General features: G+C 48.0%; 1 protein-coding gene across 1 annotated transcript; it reads right to left on the bottom strand.

Annotated features, from left to right (window-relative positions):
• Nucleotides 1–1,779: 1,779 nt before the first annotated feature.
• Adm (adrenomedullin) lies at nt 1,780–4,121 on the bottom strand. The gene is made up of 4 exons (XM_042691481.1): nt 3,967–4,121; nt 3,373–3,487; nt 3,064–3,213; nt 1,780–2,850 (listed from the first exon to the last, which is right to left on the bottom strand). The coding sequence occupies exons 2-4, from the start codon at nt 3,468–3,470 to the stop codon at nt 2,529–2,531; spliced, it is 570 nt and encodes a 189-aa protein (XP_042547415.1). The 5' UTR covers nt 3,471–3,487; nt 3,967–4,121; the 3' UTR covers nt 1,780–2,528.
• Between the last annotated feature and the right edge of the window lie 11,662 nt (nt 4,122–15,783).

Genomic DNA, 15,783 nt, shown 5'->3' on the forward strand with positions numbered 1-15,783 from the left:
CACTCTTTCGTTCATCTATGCCATGTACCTATTACATGTGTGAGTATGGAATATTTATTAGGTGATCTTTCAAGGCAGAAAAGTCTGTTGCTGCATTTGTATCCCCATCTCCCAGTGAACCACACAAAATGGTGAAGATCAATGAACTATATAGAAGGCTGGCACTGTGGACAGCCAGGTGTCTCTTGTTGCTAGGCTTCCAAATCAGGTTGCCTTTGGATCGGGCTCTAAGGAACTCTTCCACTCTGCAGCTGCAGCTTCTTCTACAAGGAAGAGCCAGCCTGGCCCCTGAGGCCCTGTCACAGGCAATTGAGCAAGATGAGGCCACCAGGGAGCCTTTTCCATCTTCCAAGCCACCTTCAGACTTTCACTACCAGCAGGGCTCCTGAGAACCTAGAAACACTAACATTTCAGATATGTTTTGCCAGAGAAAGGCCAGAAGAAACTTCTTAAAAGACTGCCAAGAGTCTTCATCTTGGGGGAGAATGATGGCAGGGGTAATATTAATCAAGATGCATTGTACTTATAAACGAATTTGTTGAACTGAAACCTCTTTGTACAACTACTTAAAAATAATTAGAAAGTAAAAAAGATGAGTCTCCGTCTTAGCTCGCTAGGTAATTAACTGAGACGAATGCAGCAGAGAAATCAAAATCAGAGGTGCCAATGCCATGAGCAGATAGGTTGCCTTGCCTTACCCTCCCCTTCTGTCCTAATTATTCGCAGGCCCCAGCCCTTCCAATCACTCAGTGAGGGCTTAGTGCTTAGCACCTCTCACCAGAACTGGGAGTGGGGGTCGGGGTAAGGGGCGGCCTTCCAAGAGAATGAAGCATACAGAAAGCAAGGAGAAGAAGGAAGGAGGGAAAGAAGCGAAGGCCAGAGAGACCAAGAAGAGGGCTCGGGAAGGAGGAAGGAAGAGGAGAGCTGCATGGAGAGGCGGAACAATGAAGGTCTCAGGCCGTCGGAGGCGCACGGTTCCGGCTGCACGTCCGTTCAGCCCGCCTCCGACCAGCAGCTGCACGCTGCGCAGCGTGTGGGCGCTGAGTCACTGTCCCAGAGCAGCGAGCCGCCCGGCAGGTCTGGGGGAGGGGGCCCCGGTTGGCATCTGCAAACTGTTTTGTGTTTTTTTTTTTTTTCTTTCTTTCCTCCTTCATTAAGGCTGTGTGCTGACTCCCACGTAGGAGAACTTATTAAACCGCACGTACTACCTCGGGGCTTGCGGCGCCTGTTTGCAGCGGACGCCAGGGGGCGCTGCCACCCCGCGTATGCGCCCGCTGGCCTCCTGGATGCTCGGGCCCCGGGAGGGAATGGGTTGGCTTACTACGGGCTTCCCCCGCGATGCTCGCACACTTTTGCACTTCTGTACTTCACTTACACACCCACCGAGGCAGGATGAATTGTCCCACTTTAGATAGTGTGGTGTGGGGGGAAAACACCCCCAAATTCTCCGAGGCGCGCCTTCTCGCAAGGTTCCACGAACAGCTCCTTAAAACTGGAACTCGGTTGCGCAACCCGAAGAACCCAGGCTGGTCCACCCGCTGGGTCTCACCCTACCCCGCCTAGCCGGGCCGCCACGCGAGGCTGTGACCCGGGGCGCCTCCGCGAAGGCCTGACTCGCCTCCGGGACACGCGCTCTGCGCCCCTCTGCCCTTCCCCCCCCACACACACACAAATACGGAGGGCAGAGCTTGTGACCACAGAACCCTGGGGTCCCCATGGCTCCCAGGCCGACCAGGATCGGGACCAGGACCCTCCCTCACTAAATGCATGAGCCGAGAATGAATCAGCATTGACAGTTTATTTGGTTTGCTGTTCGCATATCACCCATTTTATAGATTATACAGAGACACGATTTTTCCTTCTTCCACAATCAGGCACACTCCTTTACACACACATACACATACACACACACACACCACGAACCAAATGTTACACCTCGCTTAGACATTCACGTTTTAAAATAGGGGGTGCGGGGGGAAGAGACAATATAGTTGCTTTAAAATGCCCTTAATCCAATATATAACGTACAAAAATATCTCTATATATTTGAAGTTAAAAAAAATCTCGACAGCAACAAACTTAAATATTGATAGTTACCTCTGTACGTACAACACGCATTGCACTTTTCCTCTCTAGGTTTTTGGAAAGTTCAAGTAATATTGAGGCTTGCGGGCCCCAGATGGGAGTTGACACCCCAATGAGAAAAATCAGTTCGTGAGTTCAGGCTCAGCCCTGCCTGGAGAGTCTCAAAAAGTTCCGTTTCTCCTCTTCCCGGTGGAGACTGGCACTCTGGTCTTCCTCTGCCCCCCCCTCCCTGGGGCATCCTGGCGGATCCGGACGAAGGAAACGCTGGCTTGAAGGGGAGGGGGGGTTCCCTGCAAAAAAAAACAAACCAGGGCTGTGGCCGGCCGGTGTGTGTCTCCACGACTCAAGGTCTCTGCAGGACAGTCTTGGTCCCGATCCGAAGCCCCCTGCCTCAGGAGATGCCAACAGGACGCTTGAGAGATTGTTCAATGCTGCTAAGGCACCTAGATCCTAAGGAGGTCATCGGCCCCTCGGTGCACCCGGGAGGCCGGAGCCGAGAGTGCCCGCGGCTCAGAAGGCACCAGAGTCCGGCTCCGGCGGGCTTCGGGCAGGGAACGCCGGCGCCGGCGGCCGTAGCCTTGGGGGCTGATCTTGTTCCTGGGGGCGACGCCGTCCTTGTCCTTGTCGGTGAACTGGTAGATCTGGTGGGCCAGCTTCTGCACCGTGCAGGTCCCGAAGCGGCAGCCAAAGCTGCGCAGGCCCTGGGAGTTACTGTTCATGCTCTGGCGATAGCGCTTGACTCGGGTGCGAGCAGCGTCCGGACGGCTGGGGAAGAGAAGAACGCCACGTGAGACCCCCGACCCCATCAAGCGGGACTCTCGCCCTAACCACCATGGACCAGAGCCATCCGAACACCCAGGGGAAGCTGTCTCATTGCTCCGGCCACCAGAGCTGCACTCCCGCCCGGGCGATCCGCAGGGCCAGGGCAGGGGAGAGGGAGCGCTCCTCCCGCACGCCTCCCGCACCCGGCAAGGTTACCTGGCCTGGGGGCTCCGGGCGTCGTCCTTCCCATCCTGGGGCGCAGAGAAAGTCTGGGCAGACGCAGCCTGCGTGTCAGCAAGCCCGGTGGAGTAGCTGCTGGACACTCGCAACTCCCTCTTTCCACGACTTAGAGCCCACTTATTCCATCTAGAAAACACAAACAGATCCAATGAGTGTCCGTCCAGGGGACGTCCCAGCGGCTGTTCCCGCTCCCGTTCACTCCTAATTCCTGGGGGGTCAAGGGCCCCGTTTCCCTGGTCTGCTAGGGACCAGTTCATAAGGTGAGGGCTCGGAACTGAGACTCACTTCTTTCGGAACTCCGAGGACACGTCGAGCCGCGCGGCGTCCGCTCCTAAGAAGGCCAGGGAGCCCAGGAACATCAGGGCGATGGAAACCAGCTTCATTCTGGCGAAGCGCAGACTCTGGAAAGAGGAGAGAGAGCAGAGGAGCATGAGCACCGGGGCCGATTGCACTGTCCGGGCAAAAAAGCACGAAAGGCGGGAGGGGGGCCCCCAGCGCGGGCGGGCTCAGCCCCAGCTCGGCTTGGCTCAGACACTTATCTTCCCCCGGGCGCAGAGAGGCGCCAGAGGCGTTTGCACCCGCCCCGCGAGTGACAGGCCCCGCCGGGGAGGCCGCTGCAGAGCCAGGCTCCAGAGGTTCCCCGCTCGACTCTTTTTTTTTTTTTGGAACTTAGCTTATGGAGCAGAGTTACTGGATCTGGAGCTCTAGCTGTGTGCATAAGCTGTACCCGAGATGGGGGGGGGTGTTTTCCGCAGAGGATCCCCCCCCCCACCCTAAAGTGGGTTGTTCCCCTCACCCAGCATTCCCAGTTTTGGGCCCCAGCAAAATCCTTACCCCACCCCACCCCACCCCCGCCCCTTGGGCCCGTCTAGCACCTACCTGCTGAAGGGGTGATCTTCTAAGTACTTGGGAGATAAAGTCCCAGACGTCCTTCTCCAGTCAGTGGCAAAAATCCCAAAGTCCAAGACTGACGGCGATGAGAAGAACCCAGAAGGGCTTAAAGGCTGTAGCTGCTCGGTATAGTGTCACCAAGAAACCACTGAGTGGCCAGCTCCAGTTCCTGAGCTTTATATGCGCTCAAGGGGCGGGGCCTGCTCTGCCCTCTCCCCCTCCCTTTCCTCGGGCAACGCGCGCGCCTCTGCCTTCGGGCGCGCGCGCACTGCTTGCCTCTGGTGGTGGGGTAAAGGGTCTCTGGTACCCTGAGGACTAGGAGATGAGCTCCAGGAAGCTGCCACAGGGCTCAGACGGTAAGCCGGGCCAGAAGGCCAACACAGCTTCTTTGGGGCTTCCCCCCCCCCCCCCTCCTTCCCCGGGCACTGTACAGCCCATAGTGCGCGTCCTCCTGCCATTCAGCTAGCTGCAAGAACCAACCGGTGGGGTTGGGGGGCTCGTGAATGTCCCAAGCCCCGGAGCTGGGGAGCCGTGGCCTGAAGTGGACCGCGCCCCCTGCCGGCTCAGCGCCTGACCGAGCCTCGACCCCAGACTCCCCTGGAGCCTCTCTGGAGTTGAGTACCCAGAGGAGTCCAGAGGGGTGGGACTCACCTGGTCCTTCCAGAGCTGACAAAAGCCCGGGGGTTTCTGGATGGGCGAGGACGATTTCTCCATAAGGGCAAAGCTGGGAATAGCTGAGTCGAGAATTGGGTCTTGGAAGGGGTAGTTATCTGAAGTTTCAGAACTCACATTCCTATTTGGAAATACAGGAATAACCAAAATTAGGAAGAATGATACCGTTTTATTTCCTCCCTCGTTGTAATCCAATTATGCCTTATAAGGTTATAACCTGAGTTTGACTGGCTGTCTTCTTTCACCCATTGTGAACGTGACAGTTGACTGCCAGAGAGCACACTAAGGCTTCACGTATGTTAATCGCTTTACAGTTTACAAAGCACAGCCACATCCCAGTCCCTTTTGATCTTCACACTAACCCGAGAGTTAAGTGAGGAAGCTAATACTACTTTTTTTCCGTCTCACCAAGTATGAAATTGAACTTCAAAAAGGGGGAGTTTATCGCCCCCAAATCACACTGTAGGTAAGAGGCAATAGACTCACTCCTAATTTGGCCAGGCAAACAAACACAGAAAACTGGGGTGCGGCATCCTAGATTCTTCTAGTCTGGGGTCACCGTGTTGTCAAAGGGGAAAAGTAGAGTCCCAGCCTCTGCTCGAGGAGATGTTGACTGTTCATGGTGAATCAGTTCAAACATGTTTGTCACCCGTTTGTGTTCTTCCTAGCAGATTCGTTACCTCCCTTTCTGTCTTCCCTTCTAGGGATAAAACTGGAGAGGGAAGGCACAGCTCCGGGGAACCTCTACTCCTGGGTATGGGTCTCCCCTGTCCTATAACCCTTTGGCTCATTCCGATGTCTTAACAACTAGCCATTGGAGAAGGACCACTTAGCAGCCCAGCTTCTAATGCTAACTCCCTGACAATTAGGACACGAGGCGAGTCATATCCCCTCCCTAGTGCCCCCATCTAGAATGTGTCCCCTAGCAGAACTCTAAGCTACCTCCTACCTAGTCTGCCATAATGGCTCTGAGACCCAGTGCAAGTGGCTGGGGACCTTGCCCGTAGCTTGGTCTGGGTTGAGTACTGCTGGCTCAGCTGGCTCAGCTGCCTTTTCTCTCTCGGACCATGGACATTGCACAGGGGAGGAAGTGGCTGCAGCGAGGTTATTTTTTCTGAGGACTTCTTCCCAGAGAAAGTCACCTGAGTAGACCTGAGTTTCACCTATGGGCGGGGACAGATTCCAGGCTCTGTTTCTGGTAAGGGCTTGGGAAGCCGTTGGTCAGAGGGATGCAGCGCCACGAACTGGCCAGTGTCTGGCTGTCTGGCTGGCCACAGGATGGTCACTGCAGCAGACCAGGTCAAGAGGCTGGTCTGTCTGCACTGCGGATAGCAGGTACTACTGGCACACCTGCTGGGTTTCCAAGGGTCCTCCCCCCCCCACCCCGCCCCCATCTCCCAGCTTAACTATTGTTTGTCTCCTCATTCTCTTTTCATTTGGTCCCCAGGATCGCCCTCACACGAAGCCTGTCTGCGACCGGCTGTCAGTCTCTCTGAGTATACATCCTACTACCTGTCACCGACTGGGTCCGTGCCAGATCCAATTTTACTTTCATTTCCTGGGCGCGTGATCGCATGGACCAGGAGGTCACAGACTGTAGGGTGTCTGTCCAGGAAAGTCTGGACACAGGCAAGTCTGGTGCTCCTTCCTTCCAGACCCTACCATCCCCAAGAGGGTTTAGGCTGCAGAGAGCTCTTCGGGAGTAACTTCTTGCTTCTTCATCTAATAGGAAAGTCGGTGATTGAAGGAAAGTTAGCTCTCAGTAAGGAGCATGATTGCAAAGCAGTAGGCTTCAACAAGTAGAGCAAACAAACACAGGAGTGGAGAGAGGGTGACTCTACCAAGCTGCTGTGCCTGCGCCAGTGGTGTTTCTGCTGTGCCAAGAATTCCCACCTGAGAGCCTTGGCACGCGCCTTATCAGCCTGGGCACTCTGTCGCCCTGGCACTTGAGATCTGTCACCTGACAACAGGGCCAATTCTTTAGCTTAGAGGACTTTTTGCTAGAAAACTCATATTTTAGAAAGTGTGTGTGTGTGTGTGTGTTTGCATTTTTGTAAGAAGATTTTTTGCCAAATCTGGGCCTCTATTTTTCTTCCTGTGGAGTTGTCTTTCCTAGTTGTCATTAAGGGGGGGGGGGTGGAACATGACTAGAATGGGTTTTAGGTTCAGCACTTCTATCTAGATGGAAACACCACAGTGGGAGTTCTGCTCCTGGTGATTTGTTACTGGTATTTCCTCCACTCAAGTGTAATGATTGTAGATTCACATTGAGTATGAACAGTGGAAGGAAGGAAGGGGCGGAGGAAGGAAAGGAAGAAATATCCTTAAAATCTTCCTGGTAAGTAAAGAGAAATAAAAATAGAAAAGAAATCTTGGCTAATGAAGATCCATTTTTGTGTGTCTAGGAATTTTAAAAAGTTGAGTCATTACATGCCTGTAATCTCAGCACTCTGGAAGCTGAAACAGGAGGATTGTGAGTTTGAGACCACTTGGGGCTATATCTCAAGACCTTGTCTCAAATTTTTTCCCCTAAAATGGTGAGATTAAAAAATATTCCCAGCTGGGAAGGTGGCTCAGTGGTAGAGCGCTTGCCTTGCATCCATGAGGCCCTGGGTTCAATTCCTCAGCACCACATAAGCAGAAAATAAATAAACAAACTAAGTTCACACACACAAAAAAATATTCCCAAAGCACTGTGTGCATGTTCTAACATTATAGATATGAACATAAATACACATAAAGACTGGCTAAATAATGATGTTTGAATTTCTTCTGTGTATTCCAATTGAATTATTTTTAGGCCCTAAATCCAAGCCTTATTCTTAGTCATGTTTGGAGTAAAAAAAAAAAAAAAAGTGTGTGGTGGTGGTTTCTCAGTTAACTCTGTGAACCCTGTGCACAAAGTCTCTAAAACTAGGATAATTACACTCAGATCTTTCAGAAAAGTAATGAGAAACAATAAATAATATCAATGACATTAATAAGAATAACTGCAATGTGAGCAGCTAAGTACTTAGCTAATCTCAGATGCCTCTTTCTACAAACAGGAAATTTTATGATGTTCTTATTTTTCATGTTGCAGTACAAAATGCCTGTTAAGCTTAGGACTTGTTTACAAAGTTCCCTTGAAAACAAGGTTCAAGATGCATCCTGGAGTCATAACATCAAGTGGTTTACAGAAAGGACACAATCCGCCTTGCGGATTTGGTCTCACAAGGAAAAGTAAAGCAGGATATAAATCCCAGTGCATTTAATGGAAGGAAGGATCTCTGACTTCTCCAAGGAGCTGACAGATACAGATTATTTCCAGAAATCAATTTAACATAAAACAAGTTAAAATTTAAAATAACCATATAATCTCCGAATATGGACCAACTTAAAAACTCTGACACAAAGTCAAAAGCACAGCATATTTTATTTGTTTTCAATAGCATTCACCATTTAGTTTACAGCATGGCGCGAGCTCTGGTGAGGGCCCACTCTTAGCTGTATCACATCTGAGCCTAAGCACATACAGCACCAAAAAACACTCTATGTCTTTTTTTTTTTTTTTAATCCTGGTTTGAAGTAGAAACAAAGAGGACAGTTAACTCTTGTCAGTTATCTTTCATGACACAATATTTCCTGGAGCATCTGCATAAAGAAAAATAATGCTTTGGCTGTTTTATTTTCCTCCTCCTCTTCCTCTTCCCCTTCCTCCTCTTCCTCCTCCTTTTTCTTCTTTTGTGGGCTGGGGATCAAATTCGGGGCCTAATATATTGAGGCAAGTACTCTACCACTGAGCTACATCCCTAGCTCAGTGCCTCATTTTTGTACTCTTGCACAACAGAAACAGCCATGAGAAAGGCAAAAGATAATTTTTCCTGAAGCTTCAAGAACGTAGATTGCTACAGGACAAATGAAAATAAGCACCGAGAAGGTAGTGAGCACAAGGAAGAATGTTACACTAACAACAAAAATAGAACAAGATAAAAATGGCTTCAAGAGAAATTCATAGCAATCATAAAGGGACATTAATAGATGGTTAGAGATTTGGGGCTATCTAAAACCAAAGAGAATGGAGAACAACCATCAAGTTACCTGCTTCCATGTATGTTGCAGATCCTAAGGTGCCAGGAGCTGGCAACACATGAGCAAAGCCCACCCCCCCCCCCCCACGCTATTGACTCCAACCCCCTGGGCTGCAAGTACTTGCCCTTTTATTTGAGGAAGGGTTTTTCTCAGCTTCTGGGCCTGGGGGCTTATCTGAGGGAGTATAGTAGTCAAAGATTGTTTGAAATAGAAAGAGAAAGGATACATACTATCTGCACTTGTTGGCAGGGTGGGTCCTGGAACAATGTGATGCAAGCATTTGACAAATATAGAAAGTGTATATAGCTGAGACTTTTGCTGGAATAAAGAGTTGTGCCTTCAGCCTTTTCTCCATCTCCTTCATCAATCCCCTTGCCCCTAAGGAGCCCCTGTAGCTGTACCGTGGCACAGGTCGGGATCCTGTACCATCAGATTTTAAAAACTATTGGAGGGCTGGGAAGGTGGCTCAGTGGTAGAGTGCTTGCCTTGCATGCATGAGGCCCTGGATTCAATCCCTCAGCACCACATAAGCAGAAAAAAATGGAAGTGGTGCTATGGATCAAGTAGTAGAGCACTAGCCTTGAGCTGAAGAGCTGAGGGACAGAGCCAAGGTCCAGAGTTCAGGCCCCACAATCGACCCCCCCCCAAAAAAATTGTGGTAACTGTTCCAAAGGAAAAACAAGACTAGGGGACCTAGAATTTCAAAAGGAGGAAACAGCATATGCAAAGACCCAGAGATAATGGGAAAAAGTAATTAGGAAAAATAAAAAGAGATGAGTTTGGTTAGAAGGTAGTAAGTAAGGGAGAATAGTATGAAGTGAGATTAGAGATCATCAGCTGGGTGCTATGGCTCACACAGGTAATCCTGGCCCCCCAGGAGGCTGAGATCTGAGGATCTCAGTTCAAAGCTAGTCTAGGCAGGAAAGTCTGTGAAATTCTAGTCTGCTATTAACTACTAAAAATCTGGAAGTAGGGCTCTAGCTTTGAGCAACACAGCTCAAGGACAGTATCCAGGCCCTAAGTTCAAGCCTCAGGTCCAATTTATCCCCACCCCCACCCCCATCGTGAAAAGACCATTAGAGTCCAAGTTAATAGGATTCATCAGGACACTTGAAAATTTGCACTTTATTCATTACATTAGAAGCTATTGACAAATTTGGAACTTATTTGCAATTCCGGCATTTGGGAGGCTGAGGCAGAAGGATCACAAGTTTAAGGACAGCCTAGGATACATAGTGAGACATGGTCTCAAAAAACAAGAATGAGAAAATGACCAAAAACTTCATTTGAGGGCTGAGTGTTCTTAGTGCTTATCATGTGCAAGGTCCTGGATTCCATCTCCAGCACTATTTTAAAAAAGCAAAATATCATTTTGAGCATCAAATGCAGTGGATAGGTTAGAGAAACAAAGGAAACAGTACAGTGATGGCATTCAGAAGAGATTAGAGAGAGTCTAATCCCCCTATAATCTCTATTACATCCCCAACTCACATACACACGGCCCACCTAAATGTACCAACACAGCCAGCTTCATGGCTGTGCATAAGAATGTTCTTCTACATTCAGAAGAACCTGCACTTTGGTGTCTGCTGATGCAGTCTTGAAATTCTTAAGTCATGGATAGGAAATCCTACATTTTCATTTTTCATTGGATTCTGCAGATTATGTAGCCAGTCCTGCTCACCAAACCAGCAATCTAAGCAAAAGCAAATTGCAACTCCTCAAGTTATCTATTTATATTGCAGCTGCTACAGTCAAGGGTACTTCAACTGAATGTCAAGATTTAATCATTCCTCACATCACATATGAGGACCTCTTTCTTGTACCCCCAAATAGACACTCAAAATTAGAAATAGTGTACTTGTACAAATTTAATTTTAAGATAGGTTTCATAGCCTGCTTTCCTGTCTTTAAATTCTACCTACATAGAAAGCCTTTAACCAATGAAGCAGCAAAATCAGGAGTCTATTGGCAATAACTAAGATAGGAAGTGATGATGGCTTGAACCAGCGGGGTAGTATGAGGGTGAAGTGGACATATTTAGGAATCAGGAACAATAGAATTGAGTGATGGCTATAGGGCTGAAAGACCAATAGCAAGTCATTAAATTTCTTGCTTAGGTGATTAAGTGGTTGGAGATGTGGCAATGAGTCAAGGAATATTCCACCACAGCTCTTAGTCTCCTTTGTTTTAGGTTGATTTGAATGGGCCTTAGTCCTGCCTTCTGATGTTTGGTTAAGTCTAACTCTCATGCTGCCTCTCTGAACTGTAGTGGCTAACCACAGGAAACACTTGAAATGACTGTACAGATCAACCGCTTACCCCATAGCAGCCCACTGTAGAGCATTGGAACTGAAGAGTCTTGCTTACTGGCAATCAGCCCCATTTTGTCTTCTAAGGAAAAAAAAAAGTCTACCTTAGGTACACATAGTTATTGTGCTGCAGTCTTCCTTGCTGCTCTTGCCAGCCTTCAGTAAAACAAATCTGGGCTTTCATTACTCTTTCACTCTTTAGTGAAAGATGATGGTGGTTATCTTAGGGAATGGTGTGGTCTTCAGCTGACCTCAGCAATCAGGCAGCCTTGTCAGGACTTATCAGTTATAATAGTCTGGCAGTTGTTGGCTGAGAAAGCAAAGAACACCTTTAGTATATACTAAATATATTTACATGTAGATATTAAAACACGATGACTCTGAGGCTCACAGCTGTAATCCTAGAACTCAGGAGGGTGAGACCTGGATGATTATGGCTCCAAACCAGCTTGGGCAGAAAAGACCATGAAACTTCATCTCCAAATTAACCAGCAAAATGCTGGACTAGAGATGTGGCCCACAAAGTAGAGTGCCAGCTGTTAGTTGAAAGGTAAAAGGGCTGAGTTCAAGCCATGATATTGGCATAACACACACACAACACACACACACACACACACACTCTCTCTCTCTCTCTCTCTCTCTCTCTCTTATTACACCCTCCCTCCCCAGGTTATGTGATAGTCACTATTCTACAAAACAATTTTGCTAATGGGTGACAGTCTATTTAACAGTGGTGAGGGATATTTTTCCTGCGAAGGGCCATTTGGAAATTTATAATATCATTCATGGGCATATAAAATTATTAATATACACAGACTGCATGATAGAAGCCAATGAGAAGCTTATGTGTCTGTATTGTAATATACCAAGTTATTATTTCTTGAACTTTATATGGACAGTGGGGTTGGACATTCTTCACCCCTGATAAGACCTTAACAAATGTAATGTACCTATGGATGGATAGATAGTGTCTGATTCTAGGCTTGGAAACAATTTTTTTTTTGGCTGTTACTGGGGTCTGAACTCAGGACCTAATGCTTGCAAGGTAGGCCCTGTACCACTTAATCTCAGTGGTATTGAGTTTGCAAAACATATGGGAAGTGCTGGGTTTTACTCTTAGCATGATGGAGTAGGGGGAGGGCAGGTAATGGGCAAAGAACTTGAAAAGACATTTCTCCAAAGATTTATAAATGGCCAATGTGCACATGAAAAATGTTTAATGTTATAAGTTATTGGAGAACTGTGAGATGCTAAGGAGCTTCAGCTGGGGGTGCTGGGAAGGTGGCTCAGTGGTAGAGCGCTTGCCTTTCATGCATGAGGCCCTGGGTTTGATTCCTCAGCACCACATAAGCAAAAAGAAAAAAGCCGGAAGTAACATTGTGGCCCAAGTGGTAGAATGCTAACCTTGAGCTGAAGAGCTGAGGGACAGCACCCAGGCCCAGAGTTCAGGCCCCATGACCGGACCCCCCCCCCCCCCCAAAAAAAAAAAAAGATTCAGCTGGGTATGATATGATGGTGCATGCTTGTAATTGTAGCACTCAGTAGACTGAGGCAGAAATATCATCAATTTGAGGCCAACCTGGGGCTACATAGTCAAACTGTCTTAAAGAGAAAAGATGCTGATTCATACTTACTAAGATGACTACACCAAAGCAAAAATAACAGAAAAAAGAATATGTTGACAAAAATGAGTAAGAATTGCTCATGCCTGTAATCCTAGCCACTCAGGAAGCTGAAATCTGAGGATTGAGGTTCAAAGCCAGCCATGGGCAGAAAAGTCCGTGAGACTCTTATCTCCAACCATCAGAAAACCGGAAGTGGCTCTGTGACTCAAGTGGTAGAGTGCTCTCCTTGAGCTAAAGTGCAAGGACAGTGTCCAAGCCCAGAGTTCAAGCCCCATGACCGACAAAAAAACAAAACAAAAAAAAAGAGTAAGAATTGGAAAACTTGTACATTACTAGTAGGATTGTAAAATGATGCAGCCACTGTGAAAACGTTTGTTGGTTCCCCAGAATTAAATTATTGAATGATCCAGTTATTCTACTTCTAAAAATTGAAAATGGATAATTTATATGCATGTTCATAGTGGCAATATCTACAATGCCAAAAGGTGGAAACAATCCACAAATGTCCATCAATCGATAAATATGGACTATTCACTCAATGGAATCTCATTCAACAATAGGAAGTACTGACACTATTCCAAAGATAAAACTTGAAAAAATATACCAAACAAAATGCTTATGTACAGAAAATCATAGATTTTATTATTTAACTTATATGAAATATCCCTAAGAAAGCCAGGAGACAGTGGTTCACGTTTGTAATCTAGCCACTCAGGAGGGTGAGATCTGAGGATTGCTGTTTGAAGCCAGCCCAGGCAAGAAAGTTTATCTCTAATAATCACCAAAAAGTCAGAAGTGGAGCCGTGGCTCAAGTGGTAGAGCACTAAGCCTTGAGCAAAAAAGCTCAGGAACACCAGAGGCCCAGGACCCAAGCACATATGTGGGGCACACGCACGTGCCACTGACACAGACACACACACAATCCCTAGCAGGCAACTCATCAAGACAGAAAGCAAATTGGTAAATTGGTGGTTGCCAGGGCCTGGAGGGTCTGGGAATTTTCTTTAGGTTGATGAAAATGTTTGTTTGTTTGTTTTTACCAGTCCTGGGGCTTGAACTCAGGGCCTGAGTGCTGTCCCTGAGCCTTTTTGTGCTCAAGGCTAGCATTTACCACTTGACCCACAGTGCCACTTCCAGCTTTTTCCGAGTAGTTTATTGGAGATAAGAGTTTCACAAACTTTTCTGCCTTGGCTGGCTTTTAACTGCCATCCTTGTATCTAACTTAGCCTTCTGATTGGCTAGGATTACAAGTGTGAGCCAATGGCACCGGAGATGAAATTTTTTTTTTTTTTTTTTGGTCTGGTTGTGGGGCCTGAACTCAGGGCCTGGGCGCTGTCCCTCAGCTCTTCAGCTCAAGGCTAGCACTCTACCACTTGAGCCACCACGCCACTTCTGGCTTTTTTCTTTTTGCTTATGTGGTGCTGAGGAATTGAACCCAGGGCCTCATGCATGCAAGGCTAGGGCTCTACCACTGAGCCACCTTCCCAGCCCATGAAAATGTTTTGAAGCTAGATAGATGTGACATATGTAGCAAATGTCACTAAGCTGTACGTGATATATAAAAATTTTAAACTATAAACCTGGTGCCTTACAACTTATGACCCCAGCCCAATTTAAAAATAAAAGGTAAAATCGGGAAGGAACAAGATCATCATCTTAAACATCTAAAGGGCTATCATATGAAGACAGATTTTTTTTTTCCTGCATAGTTGCAGACAACTGAATCCGGAAAGCTGGACAACTCTGACATAATAAGGAAGAACTTTCTAACAATAGGGCTGTTAAAAAGTGGAATGGACTGCCTCTCAAGGAAGTAAGATTACTTTTTACTGAACAAGTTGGATGATGAATGAATTATAGAAAGTGTCTGTGGGGTATCTCAGAAGCCATTTTATTCTTTTTGGTTGAATTGTTCTCAAGATCAAGTTCTAGCCATCTCAGCAATGAAGCTGATGATTCAGTCTGACCATTGGCAACACACAAATGAAGCCAGAGAATTAAAGTATACCTCCAGCGTCAGTTCTGGCGCGCACCAACCTTCTCAATCCCGAGAGGAAGACTGTAGCACAGAAAAGGGAACTAATCAGAGTAAATCTCAGCCTCTAGGAAGCCAGCGCTCTTCTGGACTTGAGTTCAGTTTGTAATAGCCGCTTCCTGCTGGTAGTTGAGGGAGTTGCACATCGAGAGTGATACATAGATTGTTTTCTAAGCTCTTCTACGTTATTGTGAAGGACTTGGTAAGCGACGCTCGTGGTCAGCAACCGCGAAAATGATTTCCTGAAACTTCGATCACTTGTGCATATTCTACCAAAATGTCACGAGATGTTACTGAGAGAACGAAGTATGCTCATCTAATTGTCCCACCAGAAGCAAAGAGATTTGGGTAATTCCTGGACTGGACAATGAGACGCATTCACTGATTTTTATTGCGTGTTTGCGCAGCAGAGTTGGAAGTTAACACCTGCTTTGGCTGCGCGAGTCCAGGGACCGCTGCAATGGAAGCAAGCCGAGGCGGGCGGGGCTCCCCCGGGAGAGACCGGCCCATTTCTGGAGGATCCCGCATTCCTGGGTGGAATAAACTCCCCCGGGCACTAGAGGGAAGCCCAAGCTGACCCCCCCTCCGTCCCCCCCCCCCCCCCGTGACGAGTTTGCATATCAATGGCAACACGCGTAGACTTAATAATAGTTCACTTAGTTTATTTAAGCACCTCAAATACTATCCACACCAATAACTAACTCGTAGGCCTAAGCGTGCCCCAAACCCAGGGAAGCTCACGTGCCACGTCCCGGGACCGGAGGTCGAGGGGAGTCGGCCGAGGGTGTCCTCCGGGCTGCTCCGAGGCGTTGAAGGGAGAAGCAGCCGCCTGGCCAGGGCGGAACCTTCCAGTGGAGGGTCGGTCCGACGTGGAGTCACCTCGCTCGGGGAGAGGTCGTCTCGCTGGGTCTCTGCTGCCCTGAGTTTTCATGTTTTAGGCTGGCCCTTCCTTTCTGGCTATGTCTCATTTCCAGGGCTATGTTAGTGACAGCTTCGCTTCTGGTCAGGTGTGGTTGATGAGTGCGGAGCTGGCTTGCCTCTGGTTATCGATGAGGGCAGGATGCCTTGGTGATGGCTCTACAGGCTCCCT

This window comes from Dipodomys spectabilis, unplaced genomic scaffold (genome assembly GCF_019054845.1).
Source record: "Dipodomys spectabilis isolate Male_0828 unplaced genomic scaffold, ASM1905484v1 ptg000145l, whole genome shotgun sequence".
Lineage (NCBI taxonomy): Eukaryota > Metazoa > Chordata > Mammalia > Rodentia > Heteromyidae > Dipodomys > Dipodomys spectabilis.

What these genes read in the sequence shown, in the direction of transcription:
- Adm (XM_042691481.1), bottom strand. Translation starts at nt 3,470, where the DNA reads ATGAAGCTGGTTTCCATCGCCCTGATGTTCCTGGGCTCCCTGGCCTTC. An exon ending in TCCTCGGAGTTCCGAAAGAA is followed by an intron (nt 3,214 to 3,372) that starts GTGAGTCTCAGT and finishes TGTGTTTTCTAG; the next exon opens with ATGGAATAAGTGGGCTCTAA. An exon ending in GCCCGGAGCCCCCAGGCCAG is followed by an intron (nt 2,851 to 3,063) that starts GTAACCTTGCCG and finishes TCTCTTCCCCAG; the next exon opens with CCGTCCGGACGCTGCTCGCA.